At 41.7% G+C, this 20,428-nt stretch overlaps 1 protein-coding gene across 1 annotated transcript in view; it reads left to right on the top strand.

Annotated features, from left to right (window-relative positions):
- The window catches only part of tmem132a (transmembrane protein 132A), a 37,353-nt gene that overhangs the window by 9,464 nt on the left and 7,461 nt on the right, over positions 1-20,428 (top strand). Inside the window, exons 3-11 of the mRNA XM_030724601.1 lie at positions 2,004-2,230; positions 2,341-2,556; positions 2,661-2,848; positions 3,598-3,705; positions 5,870-6,133; positions 6,219-6,368; positions 7,924-8,119; positions 8,203-8,346; positions 10,441-10,643. Of these exons, the coding sequence (XP_030580461.1) occupies positions 2,004-2,230; positions 2,341-2,556; positions 2,661-2,848; positions 3,598-3,705; positions 5,870-6,133; positions 6,219-6,368; positions 7,924-8,119; positions 8,203-8,346; positions 10,441-10,643 (1,696 nt within the window). The remainder of the gene's footprint in view (positions 1-2,003; positions 2,231-2,340; positions 2,557-2,660; positions 2,849-3,597; positions 3,706-5,869; positions 6,134-6,218; positions 6,369-7,923; positions 8,120-8,202; positions 8,347-10,440; positions 10,644-20,428) is intronic.

Here is a 20,428-nt window from a genome sequence, read left to right as displayed (position 1 = left end):
TCCCATTTTCTACATTTCTCACTATTCCTTCCATCTTCTCGATACATTCTTCACTCAGTTCATTTCCATCTCTATCTGCAATTACACTAACCTGCTACACAACCTTTCCATCTTTCTGTCTCGCCAGTCAGTTACTTTTTTCCCTCCTTGGTGTCCAGCCGTCCATATAACTTACTGTAAGCGTTTTCCTTTGCTTTTGTCACCTCTCTTTTTGCCTTACTCCAAGACTTCCAGTACTCCTGTCTACTTTATTCATCTCCCTGACTATCTCACTTTTTCTTTGCTAACCTCCTCCCATGAATCCTTTCCTGTGCTTTCCTGAATGGGACCCTCTGGCTCTGCACTCATGGCTCAGGTTCTGGTGGAGTGGAATTCTCTGTGGACACAGGAAGTCCAGGATTCTCTGACAACATCCTTTGTGTTGACCACACAATGAGTGTAATCCTGAAGCTAAGCAAAGGCCTCCTCCAACTCCTCAGTAACAGCACTTGAGTCAGCAGGGTCCCTGTTTTGGTTGAGTCCTACTGTCAAGGAACAGTTGTATGGCAGGTAGAGTGTGGACCCAAATAGTGATGGCAGTGTGACACTGAAGCTTCGATATGTGCGTCGAACCCTGGACTTACAATTCCACAGAACCACTGCTTTGAAGCTCGCTTTGGGGGGAAAAAAGTCATGTAACATACGATGTCTGAACCAGCAACTGCTTCATTCCCTAAATGAATCACCTGACAGATTCACAGTTCAGTCAGGTGATTCACTGACACCGCCACATCTCGTTATGAGCAAAAAAGAAACTGATTCAATCTAAAAACTACGGCGACCTGAAAAAGTTTTGCAGGATCTGCAAAAGTTTTTGATTTAAGGCACACTTCTCCTAACAGCCACTCACCTTAGAAACAATCACAGTGATGGAGGACAGTCACCAACGGGAAAGATTCATAGTGAGACAGGACTGGAAAATTAAAACAGGATGTAACTAACACTGTTTTAAGGTTAATGAATGTCTCCCCAGTCCTGGCCAGATATACACTGCTCAGAAGGAACAATTTTTAATCAGAGGTTAGCATCAAGTCAGTTAAACTTCTGGGATATTGATCTGGTCAGTTAAGTAGTGGGGGTGGTGGTGAGGGATGTTAATCAGTTTCAGCTGCTTTGGTGTCAAAAATGAGGCAACCCCCAAAACACGAAAGGCTTTACAGGTGAAGCCTGTGAAGCCTTTTCTTTTTCACAAGTTTTGCATTTGGCTGGGGTCAGTAGCATGAGGCCATGCCTGGACCCTTACCTCCTTCAGGATGGCACATCAATACGTACAATTGCCAGAAGTTTTAGTCTCGAGAGCATGGAGGAGATTCTCCATTCAGGCAGTTACTCTAGGTGAGCTGGACAGAGCCACAGAAGGTCCTTAACCCACGTTGCGAGTGTATGCAGGTAGTTCCTGGAGAATAAAAGAACTGATACCATTGACTGGCCCCCATACTCCTCGCCTGACCTAAATCCAATAGAACACCTGTGAGACATTATGATTTAGTCCCTAAGACTCCACCAGGTTGCACCTCAGACTGTCCAAGAGCTCAGTGACACCCTGGTCCAGATCTGGGAGGAGATCCCCAGGACACCATCTGTCATCTCATCTCGGGAGCCTTGATGTTGTCAGGCATTCATACAAACACGTGGAGCCACACGTACCATTTTGAGTTGCTGCTATGAACTTTCTTCCTTTTTTCCACTTTGATTTTCAGGGTGTCTTTGCCCTCTGTAGGCTGATGATTTTCATTTCCATCACAGGATGTGGCATCTCTTAATACCTAACACATTACCCAGTCGATATCAGCATAACTTTTTCCCTCATTGAGATCTGATGTTTTGAATTGTTTTTGAACAGTGTATATTGCAGAAAGGAAGGCAGTTCCTACAAGCCTCAGCAAGTTTTATATTTATGACCTTGTGACATAAAATAAATTGTGTTTAACCGGCGTCTTCTCATTTTTTTTTTACTCATTCAGTCCCTCCATCCCTTCTGCAATCCCCTCTTCCTCTCTCCCTGCCAGTTCAGATGTCAGTCACTCCTCCATCTTGGAAGTTTCTCCCTCTGTCCCAAGCAGAGCTGGGCCCTCTTTTCTCCAACTCTAGCCCTTTTGCCTTTTCTCAGAGTATGTTCATGCTGCCCCCACCAGGCTGGGGACCCCCACCAGGCCTCCAGGCTTCATTTGGCCCTTATTCTGTGACACAGGTAAGAGGAAAATGACAGATAATGAAAGATGGAGATGGAACTGAAGGAAAAAAAAAACAAACAAATTCTTCAATGCCTACAGTATATCTTTTTTCTTTCTTTTTTTACAGCTTATATCAGAGCTTGTCCTCCCTTCCTCTCCCTCTCTTTCTGCCTCCCTCCTCTCAGACAATGTGGAACGAGAGAGGGATAAGGGAGGTCAGGAGAGGTTCAGGGTGAGGGTACTGTTCCACAAGCGAGGCAACATCAGTGCTGATCTGCGGACCTGCATCACTCTACTTGCTTTCAAGGAGACAGAGGAGCACAAGGCCTCCTGTACCACACAGGTGAGGGACAGATTCTCTAATGTTTTCTTTGTCTGTCTTTCTTAGCCATTTGTTTCCCTACTTCTTCTTCCTTTTATCGGTCCATCACTGTTTTTGTTTTCCAGCCTCCTTTAGGATTATGTGTGGTAACTCTGACACTGCCAAGTTACTGGTTCAACAATCCACATGCCAATCAATCACATCCGTGGCACAGTAACACCCGCCATACACATTCCTGGATGCAGAAGCGGAAGTGGGAGCGGGGCATACACCATCAAGGCAACCGCCAGCACGCAACTTCTCCATCTCTGAGGTGAAGTGACAAGATTGTGTTACTAAAACTGGTCGGAAATGGATTTATATACTTATATTATTACCTTGCCCACTGATAGGTGGAGGGAGGTTATATTTTCAGTCGCTGTTTCTCTGTGTCTGTTAGCAGGATAACTCAGAATATTATGAATGGATTTCATTGAAAATATTTGGAGTTGTTGGGGGTACAAGAAACAATTGAGTACATTTTGGTGGTGTAGTATCAGCACATGGAAAATCTGGGGTGGGCAAGGTATGCACTCCAATGAGTGCCCTTCTAGTTATTTATATACTTTTATAGAGTGCGTATCTAGTTTTACTGACCACTCAAAGTACTTTAGACTATGAGCTACATTAAGTTAAACTTCAAATGAAAGATGGCATTGATATTTCATGCATTAATGTGGGGAAGGTTACAGTTTCTTTATCACTCCACACATATATGACCATCTGTCATTTGTCAGTGCAGTTACATTTGTTCTGCATGTCACCATGTATTCCCGTTCTTTTTATTGCAGTGCTGCATTTAGATTTTATTAACATGCCAACCTTTAACCTCAGCGACGCTTAAAAACATTTAGTAATATTTACTTTTTTTTGTGATTCAACATTTTAAATGCACAATTTGAAAATCAATTAAAACACACACATATATACACAGGTTTGACTTTCACCAAACAGCCATGTGTTGTGAACCTGTGCATGGCCAAATGAGTGTTCTGTCTGACAGTACATGTATGTTTCATTTAGATACCATCCAACTGTAGATGCTCCACAGGCCCTCAGAAACCAACGGGGTCCCATGAAAAACCAAATACAGCTGTACTACTCAGTAGCTGACCTAAAGACAGCAGCAGGGTATGTATGCAGCTTTATTCTATGTTCTGTGTGCTTTCCAAATACCACACTGACTCTGAAACATTTGGGGTTCAGCATCTTGCCCAAGTACAGTTTAAGCATGTAAGCAATGACTTTTACAAAGGTGATGCCTGCGCTCCTGGAATGGGGGTGGGGTGGTGGGTGGTGGGGTGTCTCCTCCTCAATCTTTAACAAGACCAACTGGACCACATTAAAACATAGTGTTCTGACAGCCTAACTATTTACTATTAGACACTGATGGGTGGTGGAAGTATTTTTTAGAACAATTAGAAAAAGTAACAATAAAACACTAACTGTATTACTGTATAATTAAACATAAATTATAAAAAGTAATGGTAATTATTCCGCAGCAAAATGTTCCCCATCAGTATTATATAAATCAGTATTACTGGTGCAGATTTTTAAGGTTGAATCAATTTTAAACATGTATTTATACTATTTAATCTCCATCAAATTCTATAAAATGGAGCCATGCTTTGTAGGCCGTATATAACTGAAAAAACAAACAGACAAACATTTTTAATCAGCACTGACTCACAGGCATACTCATTGATTTAAAAAATTACAGTAAGTATATTTATTTAAGAAATTAAAGACTTGATTAGTATGACATGTTAACTGTTAATATCTCCAGGGGGATTAAAAATATTAATGAAAAATGAAGGTGGTGTAAAAAAAAAAAAAAAGTTGATTCAACTTTATACATTTGATAAACCAAGGGATTTCTATGAAATGCTGATCTGAAGTCTGCACTTGTTCAACCTCCCTGTTTCATTAAACAGGGCATGGCAGGAGTTCCTCTCTCCATCATCAAAGCTTGCCCCGCTAATGTGAGAAATTCATTATTAAAAGTTTACTTGCTAATGCTAGCTCTGGTTTCACACAAAGTGCAGATGGTAACTGATCTCAGAGCTGTGAAAGCAGAGCCAGCAGCAGCTTGTCTAGCATGCTCCCATCAGCATTCTCATGGACATGGACATGCCCATGAGAATACCTACCCCCTACAGATTTATGTAATTGAGCGATAAATTTATCCTGCCTCCAGAGACAATAGCCAGCAGTGGCCACAACATGGCAGTGATGTATGTAAAGAGGCATGAGAGAGGTATGTTTATTTGATGTCTATTTTTAGATTTCAGTGGACAAGCACTGCTTGCCTTGCTTTCCCTGATGGAACGCCGCTGCTTTATTCCATACTGGTACATCTCCAAAACACTAAACAGTGAAAAGGGGGATTTTTTTTTTCATAACTGAATTCAGGAAGGTAAAGTTTAATGGATTCTATAATCATTAGAATATTTAATATATAATAAATGTAAGTAAATTACTTTTCACATTAATGTAGTGTCTGGCCAAATGAGCTCAAGCCAAAAGACTATATATATAAAGGTCCTTTATTCTGATGAAACTGGGTTCTTAAAACAGAGACAATTTAAAAACCTTAAAGAAAAAAATCTGTCTCTAATTGAGTGCGCCAACAGTGGCTAGATTTCCTGTTAAACCAAAAAATAAAAATAAACCTGCATCAGCTACAAGAAAATCCACACAGTTATACATATTAAACAGTGAAATACACACAGTACTAACTTCTAGTGCATCGCTTTGGGCCCCACTCACAAAAGCACATCTGATATGGTCCAACAGTTTTACAACAAACAAGAAAAAAATTAAAGAAAAGGCATCATCCTCACTCAAGGTCAGAAAGTTAAAACATAAAATAACCCAATAAAATACACTGCAAATACCATGTAAGGCAAGGAAAACACATGGCCCCCATCCCTTCAGGAATGCAAGATCATAGAGCCTTCAACCACACTTAATACAGACATATAAAATATATACACATATACAGCTTGACCTAGAGCTACATACATATAAGCATATGTGAAATTTTACCTAAAAATCACCAGCTTGTTCCAAAAGCCGAGTGTGGCCTTCTGCTTGGTCTGATTGAGCAAAAAAACTGAACTTCCTGTTTCCTGTGGAGGTTTTTGTAGTTCTCCCCACCCCCACCCGAAGCACCTACTGGAAATGAAAAACATCTTCCCACCCATTTTCCACCCAGCTACATGAAAATGAGGCATACACGAGGCCTCTGGCCTCTAACTTTAAACTGTCCATTTGTCACAACTTATCCTTTTAGATGTGTGGAGGGCAGGGATGTGAAATCCCAGAGGCAACTCTTCTATATCAAAGCAGTGACACTGAGGGAGGCCGAAGACAAGGGAAAAGAGCAAAGCAAGTCCAAACAAAAAGGAGCCTGTTTGAGTGGGCAAGAAGAGGAGGAGCTCACTGTGGACCCTCATGTCGTGATTTACTACCACAGAGGCCCAGTCCTGATAGGACAGCCAATCAGAGTGTCAGTGAATCTGAGAGCTAACATCAGTGGTCAGTTTGCAGTCATTAGGTAATTACAAAACAACATTAGTAAAACTCTTCTTTCATGTCTAAAGCTGCCATCATGTAGCCATTTGTTCTTTTTTTGTCTTTAGGATGAAAGTGAAGAAGGGCCTGGTGTCAATGGTGGCCCAGAGAACTCTGACCTCTGACATGTGGGCAGTGACCCTAGAGAAAACACAGGCCTCCAAACATGATGTGTTGTCCATCCTCTGCCACAAGCAAAGAACACTAAAGTCTCATGAGTAAGTTTAACTCCACCTTGTTTCAGCATATCAATAAAATATTAAAGTCACCTATCTTTATTAAAGGAGGTGCTTGCAATGACATTAATTCAGCATGACAGTGAATCCTTAAAGTCAATTGCATGCTTCAACAGTATATTTCATATTGTATACATATTTGCAAATCCACTAAAACTAGCAAAGGAGACCAGTGATGTGTGGCTTAACTGATGAATGTATGTTAAGTCAGTTTGTTGTGGGGTTTTTGTTTTGTTTAGTTTGTTTAGTTATTTAAAAAAAATCATTTTATCTAACTGTTGCACTTTTGTTGTTGATTCTTGATCAAGCAGCACAGTAAGACCAGTGCCGCTTGTCCAGCTCACAGGATGGCTCATTTTAATGGAAAATTTGGTTGCAACTTGTTTAATTTAATGCAGTTGAAAAGAGGCATCATTTGTGTTTTTACAACATTTCACTTGTGAGTTATTGATCTGGAAAGCTTGAATCAAAAAATATCTTTCCAACTTCCCAAAAGTCTGCAGCTCCCTGTCACACACATCCAACATGCCACACACACATTGCTCAGCCCACCATTAATTATTTTGGTGTGTCTAAAGACTCACTTTTACTGTATCTTTGTAGTAAGGAGAGGTGAAGTGGTGAAGCAGCCACTAAGATAGCAAGCTAATTTATTCACTGACAGGTAACCAGGTTTTTTATGAAGGAAGAAACCTGAAACACTTTAATTAAAACAGTAAGACATTTAATGTATTAAAGAATCAGAAAAAAATACACACATGGCCATGTGGGGACTCTCTGAGCCCGTGTTCCTGTCTAACCATAACATTTTTATACAGCCTGTTATCTAAACAAACAATCTCTGGGCGCTATGAGTTGACCTTCGTCATTCAGTCTTGTTCAAGCTGGTTTTTTCATGACCCAGATTCCTCTCGGTCATGAGCACATCTTCTTCCTGATGTTCTAATTTAATCAATACAGTGAAATCTTGTCCAGATTAATCACAGAACATGGTGACATTGGTGATGTTTTAATTGTATGTTTGGTGGCCAGTCTTCAAGATAAGATGCACTGAAACAGAAGAGTTAGTCTAGTACTTTCTGATCTGTTGCTCTCTGTCTAATGTATTATTTAATTGTTTATTATCTGGTTGATCCACTGTTAATTATTTAATTTACTGGAGTTTGCCTTTAAACATTTGTCCTTTATTCACTGAGTAAAAAATAATCCCTAACATTACCATGTGCTTCCTCTGAGAATAGAAGTGCACAGTCCTTGAAGTGGAATTCAAGGGACCACATTTGTGTCAGTTTGCTGAATGTTACAGGTATGGAACAGGAGCTTCAGGACTATGGTGTTGAACACAATGGTTACCTGTGAAGTGTGATGTACTATAAAACAGGAACCTAAGCCATCCTAGTCACACTGTTGTCCTGGAAAGCTGACAGTGGGAAAACATACTCTGTAAAATAAAAACTAACTCTGAGGACTGTGACCTAAGAAGAAGTAATGAGTGTTTATTTGTACTGGGAACTTGATCTCTAATCTCTGTCGACAGTCCCACTCTCCTCCAGCAGGTGGTGTGTTTGTCAGTTGATGGCTTGAGGCGGAGCTTTGGTGTTGCCATGATGGTGTCCGCAAACTGGTGGGTGGAGTACTCGAGACATACTACCCACTCATCACTGCATGGTGAAGTAGTGAGCATCTTTTCATTCACTGATCGTCACATCTTTGGCATTGCACCAATCACAGAGGTACTCGATACTTTTGAAGTCATTCATTATCCATCACATGTCATCTGATTGTTTGAAAGTGTTTCCTGCTGGTCTGTCTGCAGAGCGACACAGTGATCAACACAGCCATACTGAACAACGAGCCAGTGTTGCTGCCTGTCATTGTCCTGGCCATAAGCCATGACGAGAGGGTGTCAGATGTTACCTCCGCAGTCACATGTCACTCCATCAATGAGAATGCTATCAAGGTGCAGTTGACAACACACATTGTTAAAATGGCTGACACTTCACAATATCAGGAACACTTTAGGTGTTATATAGATCCGTTTATTTTCCATTTTTAGCTTGACCAAAGCAATACTTTGGGTAAAACTCAAAAACTACTGTGGTCTGACTCAAATTCCCCTCCTCATCTAACAGTTCTGATAAGAGGTGGAATGTTCATCAGCAGCTAGGTCAAGGGAGATCAGTTCAACACAGATCAGTAGAAGACAGGACAGTGGGGGTATAGAGCATCTGTTTACAAAACATCCAGGAGAAAAAAGAGATAAGTGACAGCCCAAGGCCGTCAGGGAGCCAAATTTCTGATTCTGCAACTTTTTTTGGTACAGGCTGTAGCGATTAATTTGTTGACAGCCTTTAGTCTTTCTGGCAAAAGTCTAAAGGCGAAAGTCTTTAGTCTTCTCAGTGGCGAAAAAAATCCAATTATCCGAATCCTCTTGGTTTGTTCCTTTGCTGTGCAGAAACAGATACATACATCTCCAAGATCTTACCCCTCCGAATCACCTCCAGATATGGCTAGGGTCAGTGTCACTACTGGTAACATGAGGCCGTACCTGGACCCTACAGTGGTTGCCCAAGTAGTCCAACTCCTCCAGGATTACACATCAATATGTACCATTGACAGAAGGTTTGCTGTGTCCCCCACAGTTGTCTGACCTAATTCCAGTAGAACACCTCTGGGACATTATGTTTTAGTCCATCCAACACCACCAGGTTGCACCTCAGCCTGTCCAGGAGCTCAGTGATGCCCTGGTCCAGATCTGGGAGGACAACATCCAGGCATGCATACAAGCATGTGGGGGCCACACAACCTACTGAGTACCATTTTGAGTTGCTGCAATGAAATTTTGGAAAAATGGACTAGTCAGCTGCATCATTTTTTCACTTCGATTTTCAGGGTGTCTTTGAATTCAGCCTCTGTAGGTTGATAATTTTCATTTCCATCAAACAATGTGGCATCCTTTCATTCCTAACACATTACACAGTCCATATCAGTAAAGATATCCAGCACGATTTTTTTCCAATTGAGATTATTTAATTTTTTTGAGCAATGTATATTGCTTGGCAAAGCATGGTACAACAATACTTAAAAACAGCTCTCCCCCAAATTATACATACATGTTTATCCATTTTGATAATTTTGGTGGTATTTTCCAGTTTTGGAATATGGGCTGAAGAGATGTCTTTGTTCCCCTGAATATAATAAAACTACATTGCACTCAATTTGAGTGCAATGTGTCTTTTCAAAAATCACAACCCAGTTATGAACCAATACTTTACCTTCATCTAACAAACTACATTTCCAATAGTGAATCTAAGAAATTAGAATAGAATAGAATAGAATAGAATGCCTTTATTGTCATTATACAGGATGTACAATGAGATCGGAGGGCCACTCCTGTTCAGTGCCATGTAACAGAAAATCAAACTCTCTAAAATGAAAATAAAAATATTATAAAAATATTATAATCTAGTATAATCAATATGATCAAGAGATATACAGAAAATAAACAATGTGTAAAATATACAAAAAATAGAATGTATAAAAATATATACATACATACCTACATTGGTGCATCTGTACATTGTAAGAAAGTAAATGCGTGTATACATATAATAATGAAGATGATGAATATTGCACTTGGTGAATGAATATTGCACTAGTGAATGAATACTGGATATTACACAATATAGGAATGTTAGATATTGTTCAGTATGAATAATATAATATTGCACAGAGATGTGGGTGTTGCACAGTTACAGTGGGTGAGTGTGAGAGTTCAGGGTGGTGATTGCTCTGGCGAAGAAACTGTTCCTGAGTCTGTTTGTTCTGGCTTTGATGCACCTGTAGCGCCTGCCAGAGGGCAGCAGGTCAAACAGGTCAAAGCCAGGGTGTGAGCTGTCCTTGATGAGTTTGATACAAATCTAAAAAGCATGTAAGATGGCTAATTTAAAATTAGTTCTAAAAGGCAACAAATGCAATGGTTTGAAATAGTATATATAAAATAAATTGCATATGCTGTATGTTTTGTAAATTGTAAGTTTTCTCTTCCACACAGGTCTCGAGTGATTGTTCTACTCTCTATGTTGATGGCAGCGAATCAGGACTGGGCTCAACCTGTGCAGTGGTGGAATTTCATCTGGGCATGCTCAGTGGGTCTGTGTGTCTGGAGGTTTGGGCTCCATCGGTGCCTCTGCGTGTGTCCTTGGCAGACCCTGTTCTCAATGTTATTGATGGCTGGAACCTGTTCACAGAGAAAGGGTAAAAACTAGGCCCACTGCTGCTTTAACTTGCCTTATTATACTCCTTTGTATCTGTGTGTCTCTACTCTCCACTGGAGACTTAATTTCCTTAAAGGCCTCTTTAACCACACTGTTTTCTCTAATGCTTGGTTCAAGCAACACAATACCTGCACGAAACAGACAGCATGTGAGAACTGAAAAGGGCTCTTAGGCTCAACAATTTTATTTAGTTAACAATTCATCATGACTCCAAAATCCTCCAGTCTAACATTATTTTACCAGACAGAACTACTGCGCAGTCTGAAGGCAGTGTATTTAATGTACATTATCACAGAACAGCTGTGAAACCTCTTTGCAGCTTGTTCTATGATAATGTACATACTATATTCACAGCTGGCACTCCTGGAGAGAAAAGAAAAACTACACAATAATCTTGTAACCTTTTTTACCAGAAATGGGAAACATGATCAAACACAGTATTAGCGACAGTGTGAGGAACTTTACTTGCTATAAAAACTATGTTGTGGCCCTTCAATGAATTTTCTGAATTAATCTTCCTGTCATCACTCTTATGATTTTCCGTTTCTTGGAGACCAGAGCCTGCAAATATAGTTTAGCTGGTGCTTATGAGCTCTGGAAATATGAAGATAATCCACAAGTAGTGTGTATACAGTAATGTTCATGCACATATGACCAAGATTTTTTTTTTTTTCAGTCTTAAAGGCTGTGGCTGAGAGCTAAACAATACAAAGTTCTAACTATCAAATTTGCGATGCTGTACATTCTAATAAACAAATACACAAGGCTAGATTATCATCCAGGCAAATTCAGTAACAGACGCAGAGCCATAGATTACCGAGAGCCCCAAAGGCCCCAGATTCATTGAGCATCTTTTGTTTTTTGTAATCCTAGTGACAGTCTTAAGCCCTGATAAATGGAGAGGGTTGTGTCAGGAAGGGCATCTTGGACAAATCATACATGTGGATCACCAGTAAGATTTCCATACTGGGTGGGTCTGAGCCCAGGTTAACAACAACCACCTCTGGTGCACTTGGCTAATAGGGTGCCAATCGAAATTGTGCTACTGGCCAAAGACAAAGGAAAAGGACAGGAGGAAGTCACTTTAGGGGGCGGCAAGAGAGAAGGAAAGACAGGAGAGTGGAAGTGAGAATAGGGGCTTTAAATGTATGGACTATGACTGATAAAGGCAGAGATTTGGCTGATATGATTGAGAGAAGGAAGGTAGACCAGGTGGAAGGGAAGCAAGACCAGGATCACTAGAGGTGGATTCAAACTGTTCTACCATGGTGTAGATAGGAAGAGCAATGGAGCATGGGTAATCTTAAAGGAAGAGTATGTGAATCGTGTTGTGGAGGTTAAGAGAGTGTCAGCCCCACAAGTTGGATGTCAGTTAGAAGAGAAAGAATAATTCTGCAGTAAGTTGGATGATTAGAGCAGACTTCAGTGGACACGTAGGTGAAGGGAACAGAGGTGATGGGTAGGTATGGTGTTAAGGAGAGGAATGCAGAAGGACAGATGGTAGTGGATTTTGTAAAAAGGATGGAAAATGCTGTGGTGAACAAACACTTCAAGAGGGAAGAACATAGTGATGTAAAAGTGTGGCGAAAGGTGCACACAGGTAGACTACATCTTATGCAGAAGATGCAATCTGAAAGAGATGGGAGACTGCAAGGTGGTGTTGGGAAAATGTAGTTAGCCAGCATCAGATGATAATCTGTAGAATGACTTTGGACATCAAAAAGTGGAAGTGAGTGAAAGCAGAGACAAGATTAAATGGTGGAAGTTGAAGAAGGAAAAATGCTGTGCTGAGTTCATGGAGGAGTTGAGATGGGCTCTTGGTGGTAGGAAAGAGTTAACAGATAACTGGTAAAGTACAGCTGTAGTGCTGAGGGAAAATACCAAGAAGGTGTTTGTGTATCCTCTGGACAGAGGAAAGAGGACAAGGAGACTTGGTGGTGAAATGAACAAGTACAGGAAAGTATTCAAAGGAAAAGGTTAGCAAAGAAAGGTGGAATAGTCAGAGAGGAAGAAAGTAGACAATGTATGTGATGCTGGACACTAAGGAAGGAGAGAAGGACTTGTATCAGTTGGTTAAGGAGAGAGATCAAGCTGGAAAGGATGTGCAGCACTTTAGGGTAGTTAAGAATAGACATGTAAATGCACTAAGGATAGAAAAGAGCGTGTTGAGAAGATGAAAGGAGAATTTTAAGGAGCTTATGAATGAAGAAAATGAGAGAGAGGAGAATGGATGAAGGACAGTGAATCAGGAAGTTCAGCAGGTTGGTAAGAATGAAGTTCTCAAAACCAAAAGGTGGAGAACTGAACAACCCTTTCGGATGAGAGGTGAATCGTCTTTGAGAAACAAAAAGAAGTCCAGTCGCCCCTTTTTCAAGCTCCAGAGACCATGTGAAGTTCTCCATGACACTGTTGCTAGAATACAGGTTAAACATCCAGAGGCACTCTTCATAATTTCAGAAGACTTCAATCATGTTTCTCTCTCCTCCCACCTGACTGGAAGCCATCCTGAACAGCTCTGATCACTCACTTTATAGCATCTTTATGGAACAGAAAACATCAGTACTGGAAGACTCCTTTCACTCCATTGTAAAACAAAGATATACAGAAAATCATGATACCCACAGACATCAGGCTTTTTCATACAAATGGCAGATTAGCAATGTCAGAGACATGAATTTCCCGCTGGGATTAATAAGGTTATTCTTATTCCTGTCTAATTAATTGTTAAAAGCGTTTTACGTTTTTCTAGCAAACTGGTGGACTTTGACATAATTTTACAACAGTCTATGCAGTCCTGTGAAAAAAAGTACATCCGTACTGTTAATCAAATCCACTTGATCAACTGATTATCTATAAGTGTGACCACCTCTGTAAAAGCACAAGTTTTGCATTTTACTCGTCTGGATTAATCAGGTGTGTTAACACAATGTCACAATCTTCCCAAGAGTGCACATCCCAGCAAATTCACTCCAAAATCAAACTATGTAATGCTCAGCAATATTACAAAAAAAACAAGAGCTAAATCTTAGACTCTACAGGCCTCAGTTAGTGTGTTAAATGTTAAAGTTCATGACAGTTCAATTACAAAAAGTTTGAACAAGTATGGCTTGTTTGGATGGATTGCCAGGAGCAAACCTTTTCTCTCTAAACAGAGCATGAGAGCACAGCTTACAGTTGTGAAGTTGCATCTGAACAAACCACTCTTGGAACAATGTCCTTTGGACAGACCAGACCAAAGTGGAGATATTTGTCCATAATGTACGGTGTCACATCTGGCAAAAACAAACCACAGCATATCCGCACAAACACCTCATAATAACTGTCAAGCACAGTGGGGGAGGGGTGATGATTTGGCCTTGTTGAGTTAAAATGGCAGGCCATCTGTCCAACAGCTAAAGCTTGGCCAAAACTGGGTCATGCAAAAGGACAAAGATACCCCCACCCCAATCCAAATAAAAAGAATATTTTACTTGTGGAGTGTGGGAGAAGCAGAACAATTGCATTGAAAGCTTTTCAACCTGCCAGTAAGCCCACAATTAACCAAGGTCTTCCTCAAAGCCAGCAGATGTATATTTTTTGATGTGAACACACATGAGTGAAAGGAGTGCCATCTACAGTCTACAGAAGTGTACACACTCATCATGGGCATGAATGCCATGCTAATTTAATGATTCTTTTTAACTGTTCTTTTTCCAGGGTAGAATAATTGCACAGCATACATCTTTTATGACTTTACAAAAAAAGAATTGGGTGCACAAGTTTGAGTTTATTTTGGATTTTCTCTAATCCATACATTGTCAAAAGTATACATACAGGCTCAAATATATAAGGGTAGTGGTCACGTGGCCAGCAGCAGAAGCTGAAGCAGCAGAAGAAAAACAGCTCAGATAGATCAACTCTGGAGGCTTGCCGGAAGGACAGCAGTGCAGACAAAGGAGCTCAATAGGCTGGTTGGGTGCTCAGCAGCAGAAAAATAGTGTTCTGGAGGCCAGCCGGGTGGCCAGTAGTGGAGAAGAGAAGGCCAGGGGTCAGTGGCAGAGGAGGCTGTCTAGGGGCCGATGTCGACAGATGATGGGACACCTCTGAAGGTTTGTCTGGAGGTTGACGACAGCGAAGGTGTTCATCTAGTGCAGGGATCCTTAATTCCAGGCCTCGAGGGCCAATGTCCTGCAGGTTTTAGATGTGTCTCTGCTTCAACACACCTGAGTCAAATATAGAAGTCATTAGCAGGACTCTGGAGAACTTGACTGCATACTGAGGAGGTAATTCAGCCATTTGATTCAGGTGTGTTGGATCAGGGACACGTCTAAAAGCTGCAGGACACCGGCCCTCGAGGCCTGGATTTGAGGATCCCTGATCTAGTGACTGGCACTGACAGAGGTGACCTCAGGATACCTCAGACACCGGCAGACCTTTGGACTGCAGCTTGGGCTCTGGACTCTGGCTCAGGCAGACTTTGATGACTGTTGTGACTCAGCCAACCTCTCCAATGACTGGGGCTGCTATGCAGGGCACGCAGTCGTTTCCAGAGGCTGAAGCTGCGGGCTGGCCTCTGCACCCTTGGAACAGGTATGGGTGCAGGGATGGGTTGGACCTTGGCTGCCCCCACCCAAGGAACAGGCACAGGTGCAGGAATGGGCAGAACCCTAGCCACCACCAGCCTGGAAACTGGAATGGTGTGGGACAAGCTGGGGCCTGGCCATCCCCACCTTAGGAAAAGGTTTGTGTGCAGAGTGCTCAGGCTCAGGGAAAACCTCAGGTGGAACAGTCATATATGAGAGCCAAACAGGTGCATAGCACACAATCTCAGAGTCTAGCTCCGAAGCAAAAAAACAAGTCAATGTGAGCTGGCTCGGAAACACAGTCATCAGCGTTTGGCTGAGAAACACAATGTCATGAATCGGTTGAAACTGAGATGGTGAACTCAAATGCAGATCCCAATCAAGAAACCACGACAGTAATAACAATGCTCACAAACATTTATTTATCAAACAAGAGGAGCTGCCAGGAGTTTGGAGTTAGCTAAAACTACTGGTCCGGGTGGATTATTTTGAGAAGAGAGAAGGGGAAAGTCTAAGTCTCAGGAATGTCTACACAAAGGGCAATCCATCCTCGAGGAATAATGATAGAGGCCTTACTTGGTTCTGAAAGAGTGGTTCGGGGGGGTCCAGCTTAATTGCCAATTCCTTGAGCTTGAAAGATGTGCTGAAGGAATGTGAGCAGGCAGTCCACTTCTTTGCAATGGATGGAAGGATGCAGACTAGTGATGAAAGTGTGAAACCGAAGCTTCAATACGTGCTTCGAACCCTGGGCTTACAACTCCAGAGAACCACTGCTTCGAAGCTTGCTTCAGAGCGAAAAAAATCACGTAACATATGACGTCCAAAGCAGCAACTGCTTCGTTCTCGGAATGAATCACCTGACTGGTTCAGGTGATTCGCTGGTTACGAGTGAAGGAGCGAGAGCGAGACAGTCAGCAGGTTCATACTCGCACAGTTTTAGCGTTGTTTTGGCCAACAGTTACTGCTGAGTTATGAATTAAAGACAACCTTTGCTGGCTCGTCCTTTCAACGTGATGACAGACGCTGTCGTATCAAGATTAACGCTAAAGCGGTAGTTACACAAGCACAGCCAGTTAATGCCATGTTTTCCCAGCACTCCGCTGAATAACACAACACACACATTCATCCATCTTTATTTGTAAACAGAGCCTGATACCATGATATTTGGTCATAACCTGTGCGCCTCAAACAATGCAAAGATGTTTCATATCATTGAGGTGTGTGAGCGTGTGCATGCAGGTGTGTAATTGAAATCATTGCACTTTTCCAGGAGAGGGCGCTATAATTGAAGCTTCGAGTAATGAACCTATTTCCGAAACAATTGGTCCAAGTGGTTCAGTCCTTCACAAAAGCTTCATTTTCTCATCACTAATGCAGACTAAGAGGACAAAAAGCAAGATGTTAGGTACAAATACAGATTGCAGTGGAGGCATGCAGAGCTGAACCAAATTACCACACTAAGGAGGCAGATAATCTGGCAGAGACTGGATGGTGGAGCTGGTCCTGAAATACCACAGCTGACGAGGCTTGATATGACACAGGTGCTCAGCTGGTGGAAAAATCCAGGCTCCGCCTAGAAGGGTGGAGATCCACCTCAACCTCCTAATCCTAGGTGACAGGGAAACTAGCAACTAACAGACCATGACATGAACAGACTTGGTTTACTCTGCAACAGAAACAGTTTCCAAAAAGACTGGCCAAGAAACACCACTAACAGTTTTATTATGAGCAGGCTCAGCAAAACAAAACATAGTCGCATCTTCAGCGGGTACAGAAACAAAACTCAGTCTTTTCCTCAGCTGCGTCTGGAACACAAAACTGTATTTCCAGGCTGAACCCTGCAAAACTGAGTCTTTAGACTGACCAGTTCATGGACAGTACAAACAGCATGGTTACTGGTTAATTTTGACATACAATCCTCTATTCTATTTTGAATCAAACACATTGGCTCACAGTCGGCAGGCTTGGAAACATCAAACATTGTTTCTTCGATGATAAAGGCTGGCTTGGAAACCAGCAACTCAGTTTGTGTGTTTGCTGGTTTTAAAACAGAACACACAGTCTTATTTTCTACAGGCATGTACACTGATAAAGTCTTTGAATCTGCCAGTTTGGGCAGTTGGGGAGCTCTGGGGAATAAAACGGCGTTACTCACAGTAGATGTGACTCCAGGTGGCCCGTTGTCTGCAGACAAGGCCAGGGGAGTAGACTCAGGATGTGGCGTGCACAGCAGATGCCTCCAAAGAGGCTTGCATTGTCACCGAGGTGGAAGAGCTGGGTTATGTGGCGACTGTAAATCTCCAAACTTAGCGAAAGACTCCAGGGTAGTGAGAGCAGGGGCGAGTGGTGAATAATGTCTCCCCTGCGCTCGGGAGCCCCTCTTGCTCAAGCGAGGCTTAGGCTATAGTGGAGGAGAGGAGCTGGCGAGTGAAGAGGCAGGTGACTGAGCAACTGGTGAGAAGCGGAATCAACCCACTCTGATCTTTGGGGCCAAACGTAGTTCAATTCAATTCAATTCAATTTTATTTATATGGCACCAAATCACAACAAACAGTCTCCTGAAGGCACTTTGTATTGTGGGGGAAGACCCTACAATAATACAGAGAAAACCCAACAGTCAAAACGACCCCCTATGAGCAGCACTTGGTGACAGTGGGAAGGAAAAACTCCCTTTTAACAGGAAGAAACCTCCAGCAGAACCAGGCTCAGGGAGGGGCAGTCACCTGCTGTGACCGGTTGGGGCTGAGGGGAGAGAAAAGACATGCTGTGGAAGAGAGCCAGAGATTAATAATAATAATGATTAAATACAGAGTGAAGTATAAACAAAGTAAATAAGGAGAATGAAAAGAAACAGTGCATTATGATAATCCCCCAGCAGCCTAGGCCTATAGCAGCATAACTAAGGGGTGGTTCACGGTCACCTGATCCAGCCCTAACTATAAGCTTTATCATAAAGGAAAGGTTTTAAGCCTAATCTTAAAAATAGAGGGTGTCTGTCTCCTGAATCCAAAGGAGATGCAGCTGCCAGGCCATGCATCTGCCTGTCTCGATCTGTGAAAGCAGACTGTGTGGCATGTGTGGAGGGTGAGGACAGATGGAGACAAGTATCTATTGTGGCTGAGAACATGAGTTACCAGATAAACCAAGGCCAGGTAATACTGTAAAACTAAAGAAAACCTAAACTGGGAAAGGAAAAATAGGGTGCACTGGTGACACGGAGAATACAAAAATTAACACAGCCACAACAACAGCAATAGTGAGGCAGGCAGGATATGGACCCAAATGTCAGAACTCCTGAACTCAAAACACAGCTTTATTGCTGGCAAGTGGTAGAAATCAACCAAACTACAGGACCCTGTGGGGATCAGAAAAAATCCAAAATAAATTCAAACTTGTGGATTTCGTTTTTGTTTTTAAAGATGTATGCTGTACAATCATTCGACCCTGGAAAAAGAATCATTAAAAGTCCAAACTTACCATGACATTCATGCCCATTTAAACTTCTGACCACAACTGTAGTTGAATATTTCATGTAACTCCAGACAAAAACAGCATGAAATCAGCACAACTTGGGAAATTACCATCTCCAAATCTGATTATATTACTTGGAAATGGTTAAAATCAGGACGACTGGCAGCTTCTGTTAACCCCTTAACTGGCAGCAAATAAAATCACCTGAAACAACTACATAACACCCTCTGGTTATTATTGGCTCTGAACAACCCATTTCATAGCCTATTAATCGGCTGCGTCTGGTCCGCGGGCCGAATGAAGTGCATTTATATGGCAGGCTAGACCCGCCCATTTTGACTGACACCTCATTCGGCCAATCATGTTAAGAAATGAGTTTCCCAGAGCCAATAATACTCAGAGGGCGTCACGTAGCTTTGTCAGGTGATTTGGTGCAGCCAGTTACATGATTGGCCGAATGACGTGTCAATAAAAATGGGAGGGTCTAGCCTGCCATATAAAAGGGACTACAAACGGCCCGTCACCGGGCCCTTGCCAGTTAAGGGGGTACGAAGTTACATCATTGGTGTACTTTACCATGCAGTTGCATGTACATCTACAAAATGCAGATTAAAAAAAGGAGTGAAAATTGGTTCCAGAAAATGGTTCATTTTTAACCATTTCTTGTGGAATGTCCATACATTTTTGATAGAAACTAAACTAGGACATATTGATGTAACTTTATATGTTTTAAGTAGACTTGACAGTGTGAGCAGATTTTGGTGGGCATGGCCTGAAGTTTATTGACCACACACTCTGGCCCTACTTTGAGGAAAATTAAAAAAAAATATATATAATCAGACTTTGAAATTGTGATTTCCCAAACATGTGCTGATCTTATCTGGAGTTACTCTTAATTAGTCCACTCCAACTCTTTCATTCACTTGAATGGAGAGGGCTGTGGGGAATTTTTGGGGGAAAAATTTGAAGTAAGTTGATCAACATATTGATTTATTCTGCCTTACAGAAACCTGGTTACAGCAGGATGAATATGTTAGTTTAAACTTCCTTACAATATGGGACGACTGTTGTGATTGGGACTCTATAATAAGAATGGATGGGATTGAATTGAAATACTCTCTCCATCTCTTGGGAAATTAGTAGCCAGTTTTAGGGGATTACCTGGTACCTGTACTGTAAGTAAAAGTGTTTTCTTTAACTTCACACACAAGGCAGTTTTACTTCCAACTTATCACATACTGGCAACTGGTTAGGACCCAGAGGCGTCACATTTTAGTACAAGAAACAGTAACTGAAAACAGAAGTCCTGCATGAGATATGGCCTTCTATATTTGGGGGCCAAACACCAAAGCTTTGGCACCCACAGTTATTCTAGGTTTTCTTATTACAACAACTTTATTCCTTTGAGTCTGTGGAAGCCCTGAGGTTAAAATGGTTAAAATGTGTGAACTTCCTCAGGACAGTCTCATTATCATTTTCACCAAGATATGTGCCACTACCAGGAGCACACTAATGCCACCATTTGGGGCAAAGTTGGAAAAGCATTTGCAATCACAAGTTGTGACCTGTGTGGCCGATTTTTGGTACTGTTGGAATCCGTGGATCTAGCCAAGTTCAACTTACCCTATGATGTTATTTTATGGATTATATGGAAATCCTTCAAAAGTTTTCACAGGTCACAAAGTATGTCCAGTGCTCACCAAAATTGACTTAGATCATCTTCAGGCCAGGC

Source organism: Archocentrus centrarchus, unplaced genomic scaffold (genome assembly GCF_007364275.1).
Source record: "Archocentrus centrarchus isolate MPI-CPG fArcCen1 unplaced genomic scaffold, fArcCen1 scaffold_37_ctg1, whole genome shotgun sequence".
Taxonomy (NCBI): Eukaryota; Metazoa; Chordata; class Actinopteri; order Cichliformes; family Cichlidae; genus Archocentrus; species Archocentrus centrarchus.
The sequence above is the reverse complement of the archived record's forward strand: the minus strand, read 5'-3'. Positions and strand labels throughout refer to the sequence as shown.